Source organism: Sorex araneus, chromosome 1 (assembly GCF_027595985.1).
Source record: "Sorex araneus isolate mSorAra2 chromosome 1, mSorAra2.pri, whole genome shotgun sequence".
Taxonomy (NCBI): Eukaryota; Metazoa; Chordata; class Mammalia; order Eulipotyphla; family Soricidae; genus Sorex; species Sorex araneus.
Genome location: NC_073302.1, coordinates 435380233 through 435403466, shown reverse-complemented (window position 1 = coordinate 435403466; position 23234 = coordinate 435380233). Strand labels below are relative to the sequence as shown.

The window sequence follows — 23234 nt, the reverse complement described above, 5'->3', positions numbered from 1 at the left end:
GACTCCTAGGTTACTTCCTTTCCTTTCGCCCGTTCCCTGCACATGCACAGTCACCCACACCCTGATACACCCCAGGGATCGTCCCTAGACCTGACCATGTCAATTCCCTATTAAGTCTCTTCCCCACAGAGACCACATCTCCCTCCTCATTTGTCCCATTTTCCCTTTGTAATTTGGCTTTCATGACATGCTCCAAATCCAGTGTTGGAAACTAGAATGGGCTCCTTATTTCGTGAGGACTTTTTTTCTTTTTGGGTCACACCTGGCGATGCACAGGGATTACTCCTGGCTCATGCAGTCAGGAATTACTCCTGGCAGTGTGCGGGGGATCTTACAGGATGTTTGGAATCAAACCCGGGTTGGCTGCATGCGAGGCAAATGTCCTACCCGCTGTGCTATCGCTCCAGCCCTTTCTGATGATTTTTAGGGTCCCCGTTGGCTGAGAGTCTCTTAATTGGGGGCATTTGCTCACCTAGGTGGGAGAAACGAACTGCACATGACAGTCAACTGTCCCTCATCCCTCCTGCTGGACACATGGGAAACAGTTCTCCTAAAGAAATGAATGTCTCGGGGTTTGAGCTATAGCACAGCAGGTAGGGCATTTGCCTTGCACGCTGCCGACCTGGGTTCAATTCCCAGCATCCCATATGGCATATGGTCTCCCGAGCACCGCCAGTAGTAATTCCTGAGAGCAAAGCCAGGAGTACCCCTTGTGCATCACTGTGTGACCCAAAGAGCAAAAAAATAAAAAAGAAAAAAAAAGAAAAAAGAAATGAATGTCTCATGCCTTCCAACTTATGAAGCCTTGAAAACCTCCTGGATGTCTTATGTTTTCAGAAATTCTTTGTGAATCAGAATCCTAGTTTATGTTCCCGTGATGTGGTCAAAATACATGATGTGGTCTCCTGCTAGCGCTGTTCTCGGGAAAGGGGGGTGCCCTGAGAAACCGGTGGAGCAGCAGCATGTCCAGTGAGGGCCGCCCCTCGGGTCAGTCACCCAGAGCCCTGAGGATGTGTGTGTCTCTTTCCAGGATCACGAAACCTCCTTTCCCAGGGCGCTCTCCGCTCAGAGGCTCTCCCCACGCTGGTGCTTTCTCGATGGTGAGTGTTTCTGTACTTCCACAGAGGGGTGGGGGCTGGGCGAGTTACAGGACAAGACCCTTAGAATGGGCTCTACCAGAAGAATATCCAGAAACTCTTGGTGATTGGCATTTGCCTCCCAAGGAATGTGAACTTGATTTTGGTTGGGTCTAGTTGAATTTCTCAGCATCACACCGGCAAGCTGCTGTTTTTCTTTGATTACCCGCCTTTTCCTAAACAGGGTTGAGTGCCTGACCTACATTCAGGCCAGTCAGTGGATTCAACAAGATGGTATAGAGATTAATTTGTGATTTGTTTAATTTATGAGGGGACTGTCGTATTATTCCATTATGCCATCATCTCCGGGTCAGAGACATAGTACAACGGGCAAGGTCGCTCACTTGGGTCCGATCCCCAAGTTACACATGAACACCTCCAGGTATGAGACAACTGGGGGTAGCCCTGAAACCAAAACCAAACCCAAACCGAGCATCATGTCAGTACAATGCATACATTTTAAAGGAAGTCCTAGAAAATATCAGTTACACTTACCTTTGCTCTACTGAACTTATGGAATGCATATTAGGTCGGTTATTTTGCTTAATCCTTTAATGAGTTCATTTTCCAGTTCATGCACTTCTTACCTCCTGGAGGTGGTTTTATGCCACCTTTCTTTCCAGCTACCATGTTGTAATGCAAACACGCTTGCATAGTGCCTGTGGTATCCATAACCGGTCTCCTTCTGGCGGATACATGGATTTCATTGTTCACCTCTCTTTTCTTTATCTGTTTGGGCATCTCACAGGTTACAAATATAGGCAAGAGAACAACCAGATCTCTGAACGGGTGAACAGCATATGACAATACAAGTTGTGTCCATATGAGATTTAACCCATACAAATCATGACAGGTTTTCTCTACTGCCTTTGAAAATAATTCACACAGTGTTTGTTCCTCTGTTTCCTCAGGATGAGGAAGTCATATCTTTTATTTTTTTAGTCATTTATTTTCTGAGTTCAGAGGAACAACTTAGGGAAATTGTCCAATATTTTGGTTGTTCTTTTTTTCTTTTGGTAGGAGGGGGGCATACCTAGTATGTCTCGGGGTCAGAAACATAGTACAATGGGCAAGGTCGCTCACTTGGGCCCGACCTTGTCTTACTCCTGCACTCAGAGATCACCTCTGACACTGCTCGGGGTACCATATGAGGTGCCGAGGATCAAATGCAGTTGGCCATGTACGAGGCAGGCACCCTATCCACTGTGTTATTGCTCAGGACACCTACAATACCATGTTTCTATACCATTTGTTCTAGACACCAAAACTATAAATGTAGATAATTATTTAACCCAGATTAATTTCATTCATAGATAATTTTAGAAAAAAAATTTTAAAACACTCAAAAGTGATTTCTGTCATAACTGGAAAAAGTCCAAGTTTTTCATATGTAAAGTCTATTCATTGCTTTCAGAGGATGGGAGACCATGCATGTCTGAGTTGCCCAGTTCCCTTAGATCAAAGCTACTCATTAAATATTTATTAATTTTAGTTATGACTATTTGCATTTTGTTTTCTCCACAAGAAGTATGTACTTTGTACAAAAAAAACTACTCATAATAATATTTGGACTCTTAGGTTTAAGTGGGAAAAATATACAATTCTTTTGAATATGAAAAATAGAATAATTTCTAGAGACCCCAAATAAATAAATTCTTTTTCTCCAAAGACTACAGATACAATATAATATTTATAGGAATGCTTACATACTTTCTTTCCATTTTGACTTTCTACAGACGTGGCTTAGAGAGTTCTGTTTTACAGCGAAATTATTTCTCTCATACCAGATGTGATTCCTGGCTATGTATCTTCAACTTCTTTTCCAAATTGAAAATTTCATCCTGAGGAAGTCTGGCTAACGACAGTTTTTTTTTTAATTATTTTATTTGATAAATACATACCGAGTTTTGAATTCTGTGTCTCTTTAGTGTTCTGTGCTAATATATATCTAGAGACATAAAAGAATAAAACACAGACCTTTAGAAAGGCAGGTTGTAGTTGCTTTATTTGGTTTTCTGTGAGCAGAGCTGCTGTAAGAAATCTAAACCAGGCAGGAGCAGTGAATTCTGCCTGGGCCAGGGAAGCTGGGAAGAGAAGTTCTTTGGGTTGGTCCTTAGAAAATATGGAAGATATGATGCTGCAGAAGCCTTGAAGAAGAGTTTGCTGGCAGTGGGAAAACAGAGGCAGGGGCAAAGGTCCTGACTTCTTCTTAGTATGCTTAGGAATGGGGCAGGAGTCTGGAATGACTGGAAGGCAGGGTTTTAGAGTGACAGAAGAGAGAAGGTTGTAATTTGGTTCCAGATCCCAGGGCACTGAACACCATATGTTTTTTTTTTCCCTTCCCAGCAACATCTGCTGATCGCTTTTATCGAATAGACAGATCTCAGGTAAGGTTTTTTTTTTTTTTTTGCTTTTTGGGTCACACCCAGCGATGCACAGGCACAGACGTTACTCTTGGCTCATGCACTCAGGAATTACTCCTGACAGTGCTCAGGGGCTCGGGGGACCATATGGGATACTGGGAATCAAACCTGGGTCGACCACCTGCAAGGCAAATGCTCTACCCGCTGTGCTATCGCTCCAGCCCCAGGTAAGTTTTCTTGAGCTTCTTCCAAAAGTGAAAAATACCCAAGTAAATGTACTTTATGTGTAACTAATCTTACAATTTTTGGAACAAAGAGACAAGAGTATTTGTAAATTGTTTGGGATTACATTCAGAACCTCGACTAGGAGCACTTTGCCTTCATGTGGTCTGTGATTTAGAGACCCAAGCTGGTGCGGCTTGATCATCAAAAGGATGGAAAATAACTGGGCTTGTCATTCTCAGCCTGCACTCTGGACTCTCACTCATATTGCTACTTGTTACTGCATGCAAACCAAATTTTAAACCTTTTAAAGTTTATTTTTGGTTAGCAAGTTTGAGACCTCACGTGTATATCAAGGCTTCTCTATCATTTCCCAGAGTTTGGTAATGAGATAGAGGAAGTCTTTTCCTTTTCCCTGTGCCCAGTGAGGAGCGATCCAACTGCTCAGACTCTCTGGGTCTGGGTAGGGAAGTGTGGTTAGGAGTCCTGGCTTTAAACAACTTGGCAATCAAGCCACTTAGCTTCAACCAGATCTGGGTAATTGTTCACTTGGCCTGAACCAAGTTGCATGCGGACTGTATTTATTTAATAATATTTGGGATAACAAGAGGTAAGACTATACCTGGTTGCCTGCATCAAGACTGAGATTCCCCCAAGAGAGGTCCATCCATGCTGTCATTCTCCCATCCCAGTGGGGCTTCCCGGAGTATCCCACTGCTCCGTTGGGACTTTTAAGCTACAGTGGCCATTTAGTATGTTGCAGGACTTCCTTATTCCATAAGTTCAAGAGTGCTGCATTGCATTTAGCCTTCAGATGATGGATTTGAACTCCCTGTCCCTCATCTGACGGGCATCCTTTCCTTCCTTAGGAACATTTGCATTTTGTGATGGAGATTTCCCAGGATGAGATTTTCATTTTGGACCCAGATATGGCGTTGTCTCAGCAGGCAGGGACACCTCCCGGAATGCCGGATCTGGTGGTGGAGCAAGCTTCAGGGTAAGTGTGCTGCTCTTTGGATGGTCATGGGTAAGAGCCACGTCCGGTCTGACTTTGAACTTGATATTCTAGTGGAACGACACCACACTATTTTAAAGTGGGGGTTTTCTTGTATTTCTTTAGGGTGCAGTGTAGCTAGTTCCATGGCTGTATGGAATTACTTTTTCCAGCCCAGAATTTATACCATATCTGAGTCTTCCTAAGCCATCATGGTCATATTTTCTAGCAAACTAGCAAACACTCCTATGTGTTTGCATTTGTGCTCAAGCATCTGTACGGACTATTTATCCAAATACAAATTGGCAGAGGTGGTTTGACAGTTTATTGTCCTCTTCTTTCACTTTTTTATCCTATTTTTATCCTTTTTTTCATCTTTTTGTTCTATCTAGGTGACCTGAGATATTTAGGTTTCATAATGATGGCTGCCATAAATTAAGCACTGATGATGAGCCACATACTGTGTTAAATGCCCTTCTTGTATCCCTGCCACCTCTCCATGACTTAATCATCTTTAGTATTCTGGGCCTGTTTCTTACCTGCAAAATGGAAATAATATCACCTTTTCACAGAATTGTTTGAAGGTGAACTAATATGTGAAAGCCTTTAGAATAGTGTTTGGTGCCTAAATATGTGCCTTAGTAAACATGATATGATTAAAATTATTACCATCATTTCACAATGCCTCTTGTCTTTGGCACTATTATTATCCTAAATTCGCAGGTAAGAAAACCAAGGCATAATGGGGTTTGTGAATTTCTGAGTTCTGCAGAGAAAGCAAGTGAAAAAAAATGGACATTTCTCTCCAGTTTTTTTATTCTAAAGCCATTTCATTAAGCCACTATACTGAAGCACAAAATGCTCCTGTATTCCTAGTTTATTTTCATAATTAAAAAAATTTTTTTAGCTTTTTTATGTGCAGGCACACTAATAGCAGCATTTTTAGGGAAACAGCAGCACAATAATAGAAACATAAATTTTCACTCTGGCGAAGTGGCATGAATTTCAGTGGTTATCAGTCTCTGGAAGCTAGTTCTGATTAAGATCTCCCTGGACAGCACACACTCAACCAGCCTGTGCAAATGCCCCTTCCCTAACTTTTTTGACTATTGCTGCTCTGAGAATCTCCCCTGTGCCTTCATCAGCCACTACCCACTACCCTGGGCGTGTACCCAGTCTTGGTATGGCAAGGTAAGACAGCAGCACAGGGCGGAAGGGAGAGTGAGTGAGCTGTGCTTAGGACGATGAAGCTAATGACATGATGAGCACAGCATTCCTGGCGGAAAGCCCAGGCTGCTGCTTTATAGAAGATGGTGCTTTTTAGAAGACGGAGGGGTGAGAACCCCCTTCACAGGCATGTGTGTGCTTTTAAATCAGACCTGTTAGGTGTGGGAGAAGCCAACAAGACACCATGTCCTGCTTGCGGGGGACAGTGGGTTCTGAGTCAGGATGCCACCCACCTGCCCAACCCAGTGTCTGGACCATTTTGCCAACCTCATTTCCCCCTCATTCCTTTTCTTTCTTTTCCTCTCAGTTATTCTTTCAAGTCAAATAGTGGCCCAAAGGAAGGGGCTCTTGCCCAGGGTTAGACTTCAGTCACTCCCAGCCCCCACAATATGGAAACCTGAAGGTCCATTTGAATTTGAACCAAAACCTCATGGCCGAAGTAAGTTAGGAACAGAGGAAAGAAATTAGAAACAGAGAAGTAGCAAAAGAGGATGAGCCTTCGTGGTTTCTGGTCTACATCTTCAGCATCTGGGCTCTCTTCTTTCTGTTCTTGTGTCACACTTAAAATCTGTCTTTACATGTGACACATTTAAGGGATGGGTGTTGGAACACTGTATGACTGAAACCTAATTATGAACCGCTTTGTAAGGGTCTATCTCACAGGGAGTCAATAAAGAACATTTTAAAATAAAATAAAATAAAAATTGCATGTACATAAAAAAATTAAAAAATAGGGGCTGGAGCAATAGCACAGTGGGTAGGGCGTTTGCTTTGCATGCGGCCAACCCGGGTTTGATTCCCAGCATCCCATATGGTCCCCTGAGCACCGCCAGGAGTAATTCCTGAGTGCATGAGCCAGGAGTAACCCCTGTGCATCGCCAGGTGTGATCCAAAAAAAAAAAAAAAGGATGGGAAAATATTTAAAAAATAAAATAAAATAAAATAAAATGAAATAAAATAAAATCTGTCTTCAACTTCACTCTTCTCCTCCGGAAAGAGGGCAAACTCAGAACCGGAGAGATGCCGGCAGGGGCTGGAGCCCGGACTTTGCCCAGGTTTAATCCCCAGCACCACGATGAGGGCCCCCTAGAACACTGAGTCCAGACTAATTCCTGAGCACTTACGGGTGAAGGTCCAAAAGGAGCAGGCAAACGTGGAGAGCAAACTCATAGAGTGTGCTGGCGGGATCAGCGAAAACCTTCCTCGCAGGTCTCCACCCCTTACAGCTGTATCCCCCAGCTCCTTGAGGAAGGGAGGAGGAAGTCCCGAGGCTGACTGCTGATGCTGAAATGTCTGGTGCCTTCTTTCTCCCAGGATGTCAGACTGGTGGAACCCTCCCCTCCGGAAGCACGTGCTGAGTGATAGTGGGCTGGGAGTGCTAAGTCCGCATTATCAGGACTGTGATATGGGCGATTTCAGCCACTCCCGTGTGCTACAGTAAGAGCGCTCTCTCTTCTTTGCCCGTGTGCCCCTGTGAGTGCTGGCCAAGGCTGCATGGGCCGCTCCTCGGCAAGGGTCTCTCCCTCCCGAGTGCCGCTCAGGCTGTCCCCTGACCCTGTCATCCTGTGGTCTGACTGTGTTCTTCTCCTCGTCCTCTTTTACTCACCCCCTTCCTCCCCCCAAGCTTCTGAAGGCGCTGCTCTTTCCGTTTCTTTGGGCTCCTGGCACACTGCGACCTGGCATGAAATTCCATAACGACCTTAAACTGCCTTGATACTCGCTTTACTGGAACCCCGAGTCTATTATCTGTTTGCCACATCCCAAAGACGTGCATGCCTGTGGTTGTGAACTGTTTGGAATGCTGCAGCTCTGCTCCGTTTGTTTCTGGTCCTGAGCCCTCCCTGGGCATGTGCTCTGTGTCATGTTGCCACGGGGGCCCCCCCGCTGGTCACCCTGGAGTGCCCATCGAGTGTGGTGACAGTCTCCAGGCGAACCATGCCTCAGCTCTGCAAAGATCAGACTGGAAGGTGTGCTTTCTTCTGAGTGAGGGCTGATCGTGGTTTTAAAAAAAGAAACAAAAAAAACGTCTGATCGTGGTTAAAAAACAAGTTGTCAAATCAGTGTTGAAGTTTTGCAAAAGTCCTGCCACCTTTCGGTGTGGGGATTCATCCCTCCTGCTAGCCCTCCTTGTGAGAGCAGATTCGTGAGATGACCACGAACACACTCATTTGATTTCAGACTAGTTACCTCATCTCTGAGGTTCTGCATCCCAAGTGCAGTTTGTCATTCGACTGGTCCCTTCTGCTGCCTGAAGTCCTATTCAAACAGAGCCAGTGGCCCTATAAACATACTGCCTTATCGTTTTTACAGAAACAAGATTACGACCTAGAAATCTAGGGTTGACGGGAGAGGCAAGACAATGCATTGTTTCTAGAGGAGGACTAGAAGCAATTCAGTCTGGCAGAGGGAAGAAAATGAGAACTCTGAAGCTAATCACTTCACTGGTAAAGGTTCTACTCAGGCATCCTGAGGGCACACAGTGACTGCATTTTAATTGCTTCTCTGCACTCCTTCTCATTTGGGGGGTGGGGAGGGAAGTAGAAAGGGAAAAAATGAATTACTAGGGATTTTCCTTTTTAATTAAAGGGTGTTCATTTCTGATTGCTTACAATCAAGGCATTTTTTTCCATGTCTTTTTTATATGGAATTGAGACTTGTGAACCAAGATGAATCAGCCAACCATTGTTGGCTGTAAAATAGTCATTTATCTATAGGCAGAGTTATTTGAAAATTAGAGTTTTAATTAACCACAGAAATAGAAATTAAGCCTAAACAAAGCAAAATGAGTGTCTTAGTTGTTCTTATGTGCAAGCTATTTCTAGAAAGCTGGAACATGATCTCAATTTGATTTCCCGTGCCTTGATTTTTCTGCATTTAGCATATTAATGTATATTCATGATCTATGCAGTGGTTGTCTCTAAGATAGTAAATATTCATTCCTCGAGCCACAAGTACAGGGCCACTTTATGTAATAGCCAAGTTCTTAACATTCTAGATCAAAACCAGCTCTATTTTTTTTTATTTGAGATAGATTATCCTTTCGGAATGTGCTCTCCAACTTTTGTTTTATTGATTTTTGATTGGCAGTTATAAGTTTTCTTGGTCATTTGTGCTACCTTTGCTCTCAAACACAGCTGACTGGCTGTAATTTTTTCCCCTGCTGGGAAAAGACAAGCCAAATCCTGTTGAAGCATTTAGGCCCAGCCTGTAAATTTTTCCAGCTCAATCTGCAGAGCCGGTGAATCAGACAACTGTCTCTGGTGGTCCCTCTCTGGACCCCTGACTCACCGAGTACAGGAGCATGGCTCCAGGACTGTTTCAAACCACTGAAAAGAAGTCAGTGGTTTCCCTTTGCCTGATTTTCCCTTTAATTCTTTCATTTTGTTTATTGTTATTGCATCCAATAATTCCTCGGGAAGAATGTGGATTTTCCCCCAGAGATCATCTCTGATACAAATAGGAACAATTGCTGTTATGAAACACTAAAATGATATCATGTATATTTTATGTAAATGATCTGTAGTGATGTCTGGCATTTCCTTGAATAGAAACTCTTCTATTTCCTTTGTCCTACAATTACCTTTAATTCTTTCCATAACTTTTTATTTTTTATTTTTATTTATTGGCTTTTGGGATCACACCCAGCAATGCTCAGAGGTTACTCCTGGCTCTGCGCTCAGGAATTATTTCTTGCAGTGCTCTGGGGACTACATGGGATGCCAGGGAGTGAACCCAGCCTGGCCGCATGCAAGGCAACTTCCCGGCTGTACTATTGTTCCCGCCCATCTTTTCATAACTTTTTAATCTCACTATGGCTTAACAGATGAGTACACTGAGGCTCCCAGGGCTTATTTATCTAAGATACCCAGGAGAGCAAGTGTGAGGTTGTGATTTGCAGGAGGTCAACTGGCCCACTATTTTATTTTTTTAAATGTAGGAGCACTGCTATTTATTCAGCCATTAAGCTGATTGAATTGGGCATGAACTCCACATTACTTTTTAATTTTTTTTAAATTTTATAAGTTAGTTCACAATGTTTTATTACATTCAATATTCAAACACCAATCTCACCACCATTACACATGCCCACCACCAAATTCGGGATGTTTCCATCTCAAGCCCCAATCCCTGTCCTAAAACACAACCGAAATAGTATATTTCGTATTGTCTGTTATGAAGAACTGCTGACCATGCTTACAAAAAAGTGTTCACATAGGTAACTGTGAAGATTGTTTTATTTTGGCAGGAGTCATTAAGACATCCTATAGGATATCACTAATGTGTTGTTAAAGTTTGGGTGATGTGAGCTTTGGTATATATATCTGAAAACATGTATATATGCATATATATATAAAATATATATTTTCCTCTATGATTTGTTGCCTACCATCTGACCCCCATCAAATGTGGTGTGGTAATTATGGAGAATGGGTAGGGAATGTCTTCTGATGTGTCGCATGGCTGCAAAAGCAGCTTCGTGATGACTGGTCCACTTTCGCCATGTTGTCCACTATCTTCCCAAAGGGTCAGTGCAAAAGAAAAGAGTCAAGAGCTCACTGTAAGAGAAAATGACATCTTTTTGCGCACTGAAAGTAGACTATAGATGAAACAGGATGGCCACTCAATACCTCTATTGTAAACCACAACACTCAAAAGGAGGCCACAGAGCTGGGGTGGTGTGGGAGGGATGAAATGTGGGACTGGGCGGGATACTGGCATCACTGGGGGTGGAGAATGGGCACTGGTGCAGGGATGGGTACTCCAGCATTGTATGACTGAAACAAAAGCACGAAAGTTTGTAAGTCCGTAACTGTACCTCATGGTGATTCTAATAAAAAAATTTTTGGGGGGGGTTTGGGACACACCCGGTGAAGCACAGGGTTTACTCCTGGCTCATGCACTCAGGAATTACTCCTGGCGGTGCTTGGGAGACCATATGGGATGCTGGGATTCGAACCCTAGTCGGCTACGTACAAGGCAAATGCCCTACCCGCTGTGCTATTGCTCCAGCCCCAATAAATTTTTTTTTAAAAAAAGGGAAAAACTTACATCTTTTTAAAGCATCTTTAAAGTGAAAAACCCTATAACATACAGAGATTATATATGTACATTATATATAATATATATATGACAATTAATTTACCTAAAAGTAAGTATGGTCAAGACCTGGAGTTACCAGGACTGGAACAATAGTACAATGGGTAGGGTGTTTGCCTTGCATGCGGTTGACCCAGTTACCCGTATTGTCCCCTGAGCTCACCAGGAATAATTCTTGAGTGCAGAGCCAGAAGTAACCCCTGAATACTGCTGGGTATAGCCCAACTCCCCGCCCCCCTTCAAAATGAAGCTCCTTATTTGCCTTGAAGGAAGAAATGGAAATGAAAATTGAGAGAATATTTTTATTTAAAAATATCAAACACGGGGCTGGAGTGATAGCATAGTGGGTAGGGCATTTGCCTTGCACGCGGCTGACCCGGGTTCAAATCCCAGCATCCCATATGGTCCCCTGAGCAATTCCTGAGTGCAGAGCCAGGAATAACCCCTGTGCGTTGCCAGGTGTGACCCAAAAACAAAAACAAAAAAATCAAACATATATTGAATATATCCCTATATGTGTAAGTACAAAATTATATAGACTCTTGTGCCGGTCATGCTGAAAGCATGATAATGTATTTTGTTTGCATTGTGTCTTTGTTTCATTCATTAACCTAAACTAGCATTAAACATACATTGCTTTATGGATTTGTGGTTTTATATTATAGTATCTTTTAGTTTTCTTCAGCTGTGCCAAATAGTGCACGCACCTGTAGATCTTGCCTTTTTATTCAGTATCATGTATTTTAATTGTATTTACATTGACATGTAGAGTTCAAAGAGTTTATATCCTATAGAGTGTTGCATCATGATTATGTCATGATTTTTACATAGACTTCTAATAATTCATTATCTTAAAAATGCCATGAATAGTGTGTTCCATGTATTTTTTTGTGTTGCAGAATGCATATCAAGCTTTAACTTTATTTGATATCACAAAAAATATTTTCTTCTTAGGAATACTTAAGAATCATTTGTGACAAAAGCCAGAAAAATTATTGTAATAATGTATATATTACCATGATCTCTTTCTCCCAGGTTGATAGCCCCAACTTATCCAATAGTAAACATTGAATTTTAACATCACGTTTGCAATATTAAGTAAAATTTTGATAAATTCTAAATTAGGAAGATACTCTATTGGAATTTGCGGGATACCACTAGTGTGGTATCACAAAATGACTCATGGCTTTAAATTCATTTAACAAGAGGGAAATCACTGCATACAGAGATAAAGTCAATTTGATAATCTAGATAAAGAATCCCAAAGATATACTGGGAAGAAAAATACTAAATACACAAATCAATTATAGGAAGAATAAAACAAGACACGTGATTAACCAAGAATAACATTTCAAAAATCAACTTTTGAAAAAGGCTACTAATGCAAAATTCACAAAAAACTGATAAAAAAAAAAATAGGGAGCAGGAATGCATCTGCAACGCTTTGCCCTTGTCATTGTTCCTCCATGCTACCGAGTCTGCCTCTGTGCTGGTCACCCTGTCTCCCAGATTCATCTAACTCGTCCTCCTAATTCTGTTATTACTGGAAATGATTACATTTGTATTAGCACTCCATTTAGAAATAGCACAAAGTATTTTGTGTACGGTTCATTTAGACACAGACCTTCTAGGAGAAACTATGATGGCAGAGAAGGCCAGGCTACACAGAGAGGGCCTTTAAAATCCGTAAGAGAGAACCAATTTTGAAATAACTTGCTGGAAGGCAACTCACATTATCATTGCCCAGACGATAATGACTTTGTCTTCTGCTCAAAAATATTCTCTAGCTGAAGAAAGTTCTACTTAAAAATCATTATGGGAACACATTTGCTGTTATTATATGTGCCATCCCCACCAATGACAAAACCATATTTCATTTTGGCGAAGATTCTTGGGAAGTTGTTAAATTTTAGAAGACAGAATCTGAGACCCAAAGAATCCTTTCCCGCTTTCATCTCTTGAGACTGAAACAGACACTGAATTAAAACCCTGGTGTAGAGTCTTTGAGAGAAAAAAAAAAAAGGAAGGGTTGGGGGGTACTTTTAGCTTCTTGCAATAACATTTTAAATTCTTATATTTTGTGGTATATGCAAAGTATCGCTCCAGTGAGGGTAATAGCACAGCCAGCAGGGCATTTATGCCTTGCATGCGGCCAACCTGGGTTCAATTCCTCTGTCCCTCTGGAGAGCCTTGCAAGCTATCAAGAGTATCCCGCCTGCACGGCAGAGCCTGGCAAGCTACCCGTGGTGTATTCGATATGCCAAAAACAGTAACAAGAAGTCTCACAATGGAGATGTTACTGGTGCCCACTCGAGCAAATTGATGAGCAAGGGGATGACAGTGACACAGTGATAGTGATACAGTGATTATACAAAGTAAAACAAAAAACAAAAAAACAAAGTTGACTAGCAGAAATTTACTTTTTCTGAGTATCATCAAGTCCTCAGCCTGAAAAAAGCTGAGCTGGAGGACTGTCACAATCTAACACAGGTAAAAATAGACTACCTTGTCAATGAATTGAGACTTGGGGGAGATGGCTCAGCAACCACCCAAGGGCAGAAATCCAATCCAGACATCCCTGTCTGTCTCCACAGGAATCTCTTACCTGAACAGGGCTAAAGGCTTTTGATGATTGGTGAAGAATTTTTGTCTCTGACAAGAGATGATGTTATCAGAGATTGAGCTCTTACATGTGTAGCCAGTATGATTCATAATTTCATTGGAATTCTAAAAACAGATTGTCATTCATTAGAGTAAATAAATATTGAACATCTTCTATGTATGAGTAACAGATATGCCTAGTCACTGATGATATAAGACAGAGCAATTGTTGCCTTTGAAAAGATTATATTCAGAGGGGAAATATGATGTAAGTCAATTTTATTGTTTCCTCTAAGTGCTAGATGGATATATTCATAGAATGTCATGGACAGCAGAGGAACATAATTTGTTGTTTTTCTAGATTTTACTATTTTCATATGAAAAAGATGACTTTTTAAAGAACTTATGAAAAATGTTTACCTCTAAGGGGGGAGGAAGTATTCTAAAGGTAACTTCTTTACTACAACCTTTAAGCATCTAAGTATCTGCTTTTTGTCATCACTAGTAAAACTCCATCAAATAACTGAATGGACTCAATCATTGGTCAGCAGCACTTGGCCTGATGAATGCAACCAGTTTTGGGATAGCCGAAACACCAAATGTGGCTTTGGATCAAACTTGGCCTTTTTGGTGCAGTCTACAATTCTGAACCATGGAATTAAAAGATGCAGCCCTAAACGTCTCTCCCCGTCTCCTCATTCCTGCACTGTAGGCTGAACACAAGAGCAGTAGCTCTATTCGCTCTTGTGTTCAGCCGGTTTCTCTAACCATTTTCCTCTGGCAGCATCAGGTGGAGACCCAAACTTAACAAAAAGAATAATTGCCTTTGTTGTCAAAGCTCCGGATTCTCAGCAGGGAGACCAACTATTGAGCAATGATTCGAGGTGGAAATATCCTTCTAACATCACAATCAGATAAGCTAGGGAAAATTAATCTTCTTAGTGGGGTGCAGACTTTGCTGGGATATATCATAGAAATGGAATCGGTGATGTCAGAATAGAAACGGTTTCTTAGCATCTGTTTCACTAAGATAGTTGGGTGCCACCCACCTTTGGCAAGTCTAAATCTTGCTCTCCTTTGACCACGTAAGCCAAAAAAAGCTGCTTTATACATAATGTGTACCTTTTTCTTCTTTTTTTCCCCTTACCTCAACTGAACTTGTTAACCTCTGTATTTAACTAAGCATATAATAATACTCTTCCTGTGAGAGTTTTTCCTCTGTTCTTTCTGCAATTGTTTCTTATGCACTTATGCATAGGGACTTTTTTTTTGATCGAAGTGAAGTCACATGATTACATTTCCATCTCCAGGTTCAGTTCTCAGCAGAACCAGAATAGAATTCCTTATCCACTAGATCTTATTTTCCCCAACCCTGAATTTTTTTTAAAAAAATAGCTAAGGTAAGACAGGTACCAATAATAGATAGCCATTAGTTTTAAAAGATGCCTTCCCATATCTGTAAGCTTCTACCTTTGCCAATAGATACTGCTTGAGAAAGTGCTATTGCTGTTAAGGGCTGTTTTCTCCTTTTTTTTAAAAAAAAAAAAAAAAAAACCAAGCAGCTTCTCCTGGTTGCACTTCAAAAATACTGTGAAGAATGAGGGGACAGTCTGCTGGATCCTCCTTGAGAGCATGTGATTTCCTAGGCTGGGCAAGCTCTGCGGTGCTCCCCCCATCCATGCTCTGTGCTCTGCAGGTCTATGCAGGAGTCAGGCTGCCAAGTGAATGAATGCAGGTTAGAGGCAGGGGAAAGGGGCTCTCTTGACAAACTTCTTGAATCATGCTGTTGTAAGGCCAGTGCAGCTGGAACAAAAATAATAGGACGTGTTAAACCTTTCTGCTCATCTGTGAACCCCATCTACATATTTCACATTTTAAGAGAGATCCATCCGATTGATCCAGGAAAGTCACAGACTGATACATTAAAAGTCGTCAACCTTGACCCCCTGATTCAGAGCGTCTTTGGTGTTTCACCAGTGAGAGAACAGAGCACCAGTAAGATGCATATAGAAATGTGCGGGCCCTATGGAACAGGGGCAGTGGAAGAATCACATCTAAGGCCTAGACGTTGAGAAATTAGTTTGTCAGACCTCATGGCAGATGTCCGAACTCTTTCTTTCTTTCTTTCTTTCTTTCTTTCTTTCTTTCTTTCTTTCTTTCTTTCTTTCTTTCTTTCTTTCTTTCTTTCTTTCTTTCTTTCTTTCTTTCTTTCTTTCTTTCTTTCTTTCTTTGTTCTGTAAGTAAGCCCAGCAGTGTTATGGGTTTGCTCTGTGCTCTGGGATCACTTGTAGTGGGCTTGGTGGACCATAGGGGATGCCCGGGATCAAACTTGGGTGGGCTACATGTAAGGAAAACCCCCTACCTGCCATACTGTTGCTCCAGCCCACTCTCTGGATTATTTTTGATCTATCAATGAAGTTCAGTCCTTGAAGAGATTGTGGATATTCTTTAATTGGAAGGGAAAAGCTTGGCTGGTGGGGAACCGTAAACCATAATAGTTGACGGATAAAACAAGATCTTAGGGACTTCCTAAGGGTTTCCAACCAGAGCTGACAAGGGAAAGTCTCAGGAAACATGAGGGCTTATGTGCAGAAGAAGCATCTTTCCTGGGTGATCTCCTGGGCAGGGAGCAGGGGTCAGCCTTCTGTGTCAGGGTTCAGCTGCCTCTGAACAACCTTCTCTCCCCCAACTACCCATGTCCAAGGTGACACATTCAAACATTGACTGAACTCACATTCTCAGTATACCTGCTGTTCAGTAATTTTTACTAAATGGATGTGAAGTAACAATAAGAATTTTGAAATCCAAGGCTGTGGACCAGTAGCTCAGAATACTCCAAGAATGTGGGGTCAGGATTGGGAAAAAGGTGTCCTCAGTCAATTAGACATCATAGGGACAGGTGGACAGAGAGGGAAACACTCTCGGGAATCCCAAAGGACACCTCAGAAGCCAGGATGAGAATTTTCTCTACAACATGGGAAAACTGATTAGAATTTGGGGAATTATCCTTTTTTTTTTTTTTTTTTGACTTTCTTGCCTGTTGTGCTACTCACCAAGCACAAGAAAAACAACATCAAACCTTGCATTATTGTTTTTCCCCCAAATTCCGGTCTGGTCCCACAACACTTCGAGATTCTTGAAAATGGGAAGAAATGCTATAAATTTGGTGTTTTCCCAGCTTCTGGCACATACTTCTACTACGAAGCAGAGTTTAATATTTAAACATTAGATTGACTGAATTCTCAATGTATGTGTGGAACCGGTGCATTTTCACTTCTCAGTCTCAAATTTGTTCTTAGTTGTATTCATTTGGTATGTTTCTCATGGAACTTTCTTACCATTTTGGTTGTTTATATTACTTGGTATGTCCTTTGACACAGAGGGGTTAGGAGAACACAATTTTTCAAATTTGCCTGTGTTTTGAGCATAAATCCCAATGAACATACCCACTGCATAATTATTGCACCCAATTTTTTCAGTAATGCTGGCACAATTTATGGTAAAAAATGGTTCACATAATAATCACATTTTTTTTCAAAAGAAATTGGCATAAAATCTGTCTTGGTGATGCATTGGAATCAGTTACTGGTTGGGATGGGGGAGAGATGCCCATTTAAAAACTTCTTCTGGAGGATGGGCTGGAGCGATAGCACAGTGGGTAGGGCATTTGCCTTGCACGTGGCTGACCCAGGTTCAATTCCCAGTATCCCATATGGTCCCCTGAGCATCGACAGGAGTAATTCCTGAGTGCAGAGCCAGGAGTAACCCCTGTGCATTGCCAGGTGTGACCCAAAAAGCAAAAAAAACCAAACAAACAAACAAAAAACTTCTTCTGGCGGAGCTGGAGTGATAGCACAGCAGGTAGGGCATTTGCCTTGCACGCGGCCGGTCCGGGTTTGATTCTCAGCATCCCATATGGTCCCCTGAGCACCGCCAGGAGTAATTCCTGAGTGCAGAGCCAGGAGTAAGCCCTGTGCATCGCCAGTGTCCCCCCATCCCCCGCCAAAAAAAAAAAAAAAAAAAAAAAACCTTATTCTGGGGCCAGAGATATGCTACAGTAGACAGGGCATTTGCCTTGCACATGACCGACCCAGGTTCGATCCCTGGCACCCCATATGGTCCTCCAAGCACCTCCAGGAGTAATTCCTAAGTGCAGAACCAGGACTAAGCCTTGAGCATCTCTGCGTGTGGACCAAAAAGAAAAAAAAAACAAAACAACAACACTTCTCCTGTGATGTGTCACAGTTATCTTCACAAGTACCAAAGCAACTACCCATTGCTCCTGTTTTTTCCCTCCATTTATGAAGCGGCATTGATAAGCTCTTACTTGATGTCAGAAGCAGCATGAGCTGTGCCTCAGTCCTTGCTCGCCCCCCTTGACCCTGCATGGTAGACATTGTATGTCCTGAATCATTGGATAGGCGAGATGGTCTATCCAATGATTGTGTAAGATCCAGGTAACAGACAGTGAAGTTGGTGGACCCCCACGGGTGGCGTATGTGAGGTACAGAGGAGAGAGACGGATCTGATTTCCTGATCCACCTCTGCCACCCCGGGACTAGCTGGGAAGTCTAGGACTGATAAATTCTACGGATGAGTCCCTGCATGGAACAGGCCAGAGCCCCGCCACCCCACTAGGTGGCCACACCCGATGTCCACTCGGTCTTCTTGGTGCGGGAATCAATCTCCACCACCCAATGTCTCGGGAAGCCGTGGACTCGGATGGGAGGGAGGAATCGCTCTTTGCCAGAGAAGAAAGACAGTCCTTGGCCTCACCGGGGCTTTCCAGATCTTTGTCACAGAAAAGAATTTCAGAAGTAGACAAGCAGTGAAGTAAAAACAGATTTTATTCGGGAGCTTTGAGGACGGGATGAGGGAGAGAGCGAGAAAGAGTAACACACTCAAGAGAGAGAATGCAGGCTTCTCCATAAATGGAAAGAGTCCTTCTATACATCTCCATCACATGGGTGCATGGGCTCGGGCAGCATATGCGCACTTTTGTAGGGATTTTTTTCCCCAAGCTGTCCCATGTGGGGTTTTGTAGCTAGGTAAGAGTCCATTGCTAGGACATTTCAAGGAAGGTCTTCCTTGAAAAAAAAAATCCTTTTCTTGACCTTTGTTCCTGCTGTATCTTATCTTGGGTGGGTCGAGCCCTCTCTGGTCTGGGCTAGCTCTAGCTCCAGGTAAAGTTCTCACCAGGCCTTAGTTGCTGTAGCCACAGGGTGGGTCCTGATGGCCTTAGGGCTAGATGGTTTTACCACTCCCAGGAATTGCATTTCCATGGGGGAAGGCTTCCCTAATCTACCTGCCTACATCAACAACATTACAGATTGCATCTCCAGTGTTTACCTTTGCAAATGCAGCATTTTGTGTTTTGACTTATGCGTGAAAATAATTCCACATTAAGCAAAAAAATCCAAGTCTGTCTGTGTCTCCACAGCAGCTGTAGTCCTGGACTCACAGAGTCTCGCTGGGGTGAAGTATGGGGGAGGGAGGGAGAGCCGAGATCGGGGAGGAAGGAAGGACTTAGCTTTCTCTAAAGAGAACTCCCTACTCCTTATTGATATTCTTTGTGGCTTCCTTGCAAGGATCTCCTTTTTCTTTGGATTTTAAGATGGCATGCCTTTCCTACTCCTTGCTCCTTAGAAATTAGGCAGGAAGCTACATTTCAAAGACTTATTTCTAATGCAAAATATCACTGTCACTGTATCATTGTCATCCCGTTGCTCATGGATTTGCTCCAGTGGGCATCATTAACATCTCCACTGTGACACTTGTTACTGTTTTTGGCATATCGAATATGCCACGGGTAGCTTGCCAGGTTCTGCCTTGCAGGCGAGATACTCTTGGTAGCTTGCGGGGGTCTCCAAGAGGGACGGAGAAATCGAACCCGGGTCGGCCGCGTGCAAGGTAAACGCCCTACCCGTTGTGCTATCGCTCCAGCCCTTAATGGAAAATATAATCTCTGGTATATCCATATGGCTGTTGTCTAGGATGCTTAAAAAAAATTCCTTTTTTTAAAAGCTCAAATTTCTCTAAAGAGTAGTCTGAGGTAACAGCAGGTATGATGCTCAGGTGTTTATGTTGAGTAGATTTGTTGAAAATAAGCATTAATTTCTCCAAAGCCATCATTTTTTGCCTCCATTTATTTCTTCCTTTTGTCCACTGCTCCATTTTGCCCATCTCTACCTGAGCACTTCAAAGAATTCCTTTCCCCTTTTTTTAATGCAGTTCCTGGGGATGAACAGTAGGTGGCAGTAAGATTTCAAGCTCAAAGGACATTTTGGGGCTTCTTTACTCAGCAGATTATTGAGGGTGTGCTGGAGAAATGGAATTCCACAAGCTAATGGAAAACTAGTGTTTTTGCAATGCCCAGACCTAACTAGACATAGGAACTTATTAAAACACACACGCACAAGGTATTCCAAGTCACAGCTCATGTGGGGATTATGGGGGTATGTATTTGAGTTGGAGAGTCTTAAAGAAGAGTGATGAGAAAGCAGGGAGTCACTGGAAATTTACATCAAGCAAAGAACTCACCAAACACCATCATTATTTGAGTCCTGGGGCTGATTTCTAACCACCCTACAAATGCCATCTTTCTCTCTCCTTCCATTTTGCTCTTTCCACACCCCCCACTGTTTCTGCTGGTGGTGAATGTTACCTTTGAGCCCCATTGGCATTCCCTGAATGGGCCTGTGGCCCCTTGAATAGAGAATGGGTTCGTCTTTCTCTCATTTCAATGCCACTTTGTGTGGTAGATCCAACTTTCATCTCTCTTGCTCTCATTCCCGCCTGCTTTCCCCCCCCCCACCCTCTCTCTTACTGTACGTGCCTTGTTCTTTGTCTTAATACCAATATTCATAATTAGAGGGAAGAGGAGCCCAAAACAAAGAGAGAATTGTAGAGTGGATGGAGATTCTCAGTGCTGACGGATTTCTTGGGTTCCATTTCACCTAGAGAGAGAAGCTCAAGTCATGACGCTAAAGATGCTAAAGATGTTGATCTGTGGTCTCCCTGTCCGTCCCTCTGGCCTGCACTGCTGTCTAGGCCTGGTTATCGGTCCCTCAGGTATAAGCATGGCAACATTGAGGGAACTTGAGAGAGGGGAGTCGTTGCCCAGAATCAATCATTTACAGCCATGCCTTCAAATCATCAAATCATCCTGTGGCTTGGGGCTGGAGCGATAGCACAGCGGGTAGGGCGTTTGCTTTGCACGCGGCCGACCCGGGTTCAATTCCCAGCATCCCATATGGTCCCCTGAGCACCGCCAGGGGTAATTCCTGAGTGCAGAGGCAGGAATAATCCCTGTGTATTGCCTGGTGTGACCCAAAAAAAGCAAAAAAAAAAAAAAACCACACCCTGTGGCTTGCTTGACTTAAATTCCTTGCCCGTAAACAATTTCAAGAGGCCTATTGAGTTTGCTTAGGCAGAAGGCACTTACAGATGGTGCCTCTGCAATGGTAGTGTGGGTTCTTGGGTATGCCTAGAAGGAGCGCCTTCTTGGCAATGCAGATTCCACTTGGAGCACTTCTTGGGAGTCTGTTGACAGATTCCTTGCTTACGGCAATGAAGAGAATCCAGCTTGGAGATTTTGCCCAGGTTCCAGTGATCTAGATCCTTAGGATTGTGAATGCCAACTCCTGTGGCAGGCCATTTCACAGAGGGCAGACTGGATTCCCCAAGAGGGAGGAAGTTGGGTAAGTGAGCCCAGGAAGCAGTGAGCACTGTGGGACTAGGAGAGACAAAGGGGAGTGACAAAGGGGAGGGCTAAGACATCCTGAGACAATATAATACTAGCATCCAGAGGCTGCTCCTTCTCTTCCCGGGCAGGAGTGAAGACCAGGCGCTGCCTCTAGGAACCCTCCCTCTTCCCTAGAGCCGGAAGGTTCTCCAGAGAGAAGCGTGCTCACCGTGCGCGTGTGTGAATACTGTGTTGTTCCTGAGGGTTTGTTCATGCCTAGTGTGCGAAGTGCAGAGGTAATACCCTGTCCCTTCCTCTCTTATTTTCTACTGCAATTCCTTGATGGAACCACAAAAGAAAGGGACTCTGGTTCATTGGGTTGGTGTGACTATCTCAGCACCGCGCGCCTCCATTTGGTATCTTCACAGTGTCAGTTCTTATCCAGGTGTCTGTCTAGACCTTGCACTTGCTGTACCTGCCCCATAGGCTTATTCCAAACTCGCCTTCCTGCGTTGATCCTGTGTCTTGCCTTGCTGCCCTCCAGGTGAGAGTTTTGAAATGCTAAAGAGGGCATATATGTTGGAGGGACTGGGAAACATTGATGTCCACTTGTGGATTCTCTCCCAAATGTAACAGACCCATGTAGGTAGGCCCTGGTATCTGACTGTATTCTCATCCTTGGAAAACACCCTTTCTCCCAAAGACAGGAACACGTTTGAAAAGAAAATGCAATGGCCCCCCACCTACTGCTGAGGAAGAAAATAATACAAACTTTCTGAGGAAGAACCAAGTAGGAAAACCATTAATTAAAATCATGAGAGGAAAAGAAAATTAAGCATTATGTTTGGGGGATATTTTTTAAAAGTAGGGTTGTTTTTTTTCTTTGTTTTTTTTTTGTTTGTTTTTTTCTTTGTTTTTTGGGTTTTTTTGTTTGTTTGTTCTTTGCTTTTTGGGTCACACCCAGTGATGCTCAGGGGTTACTCCTGGCTCTGCACTCAGGAATTACTCCTGGCGGTGCTTGGGGGGCCATATGGGATACTGGGAATTGAACTCAGGTCAGCCGCGTGCAAGGCAAACACCCTACCTACTGTGCTATCGCTCCAGCCCGTTTGTTTGTTTTAAAAGCCTATTACTGGGCTGGAGAGATAGCACAGCGGGTAGGGCGTTTGCCTTGCACGCGGCCGACCCGGGTTCAAATCCCAGCATCCCATATGGTCCCCTGAGCACGGCCAGGGGTAATTCCTGAGTGCAGAGCCAGGAGTAACCCCTGTGCATCGCCGGGTGTGACCCAAAAAGAAAAAAAATAAAAATAAAAATAAAAATAAAAGCCTATTACTGTCCCCACACAAAGAATATATTTCAGATAAAGATATGTATAACATATTCAAATGACATTTTCTGCATAAAGAAATATTGGTTCAAAACACCAAAACTTCATAAGTATAATCCTTTAAAGAGCATTTTTGCCTAATAGGCTCCTAATATTATGTAAGTATTACTTTGCTGGTAGGAAACTGGGCAGTTTTCAGCCTCCGTGTAACTGATACACCTGGAGGAGTAAGTGCCTCAAAGAAAGAGCAGCACACGGGAATTGATGCAAATGACTCCGTCTGAGTTTCTTAGAGTCCCTTGTGCCTGGTGACTGAGGAGAAAGTGACCATCCTGTGCATTCTCTATACTGAGTATCATACAAGTGACCACTGCCACAACTCTACGTCTCACTGTCTCCGATTCTTGATATGTGTGCACCTTAACCTAATAAAATAATTTTCAGATGCGATAGCTATATTCAGGGCCATAACTTCATCTTTTCACATTTCCTTGGAAACAGCCTTATTTCCAAAAAGAACAGTGTAATCCCAGGAGCCTTGGAGACATTGTCTACAGCTGACTGCCTCACACACAGATTT

General features: G+C 43.0%; 1 protein-coding gene across 11 annotated transcripts in view; it reads left to right on the top strand.

The window, feature by feature from the left end:
- Positions 1-23234, top strand: part of DGKI (diacylglycerol kinase iota) — a 482969-nt gene that overhangs the window by 401146 nt on the left and 58589 nt on the right. For 10 of the 11 annotated variants that reach the window (XM_055142753.1, XM_055142729.1, XM_055142792.1 and 7 more), the window contains 4 exons: positions 1031-1100; positions 3483-3523; positions 4591-4718; positions 7257-7379. In XM_055142753.1, the coding sequence (XP_054998728.1) occupies positions 1031-1100; positions 3483-3523; positions 4591-4718; positions 7257-7379 (362 nt within the window). The remainder of the gene's footprint in view (positions 1-1030; positions 1101-3482; positions 3524-4590; positions 4719-7256; positions 7380-23234) is intronic. The other variant, XM_055142758.1, reaches the window with a different exon arrangement.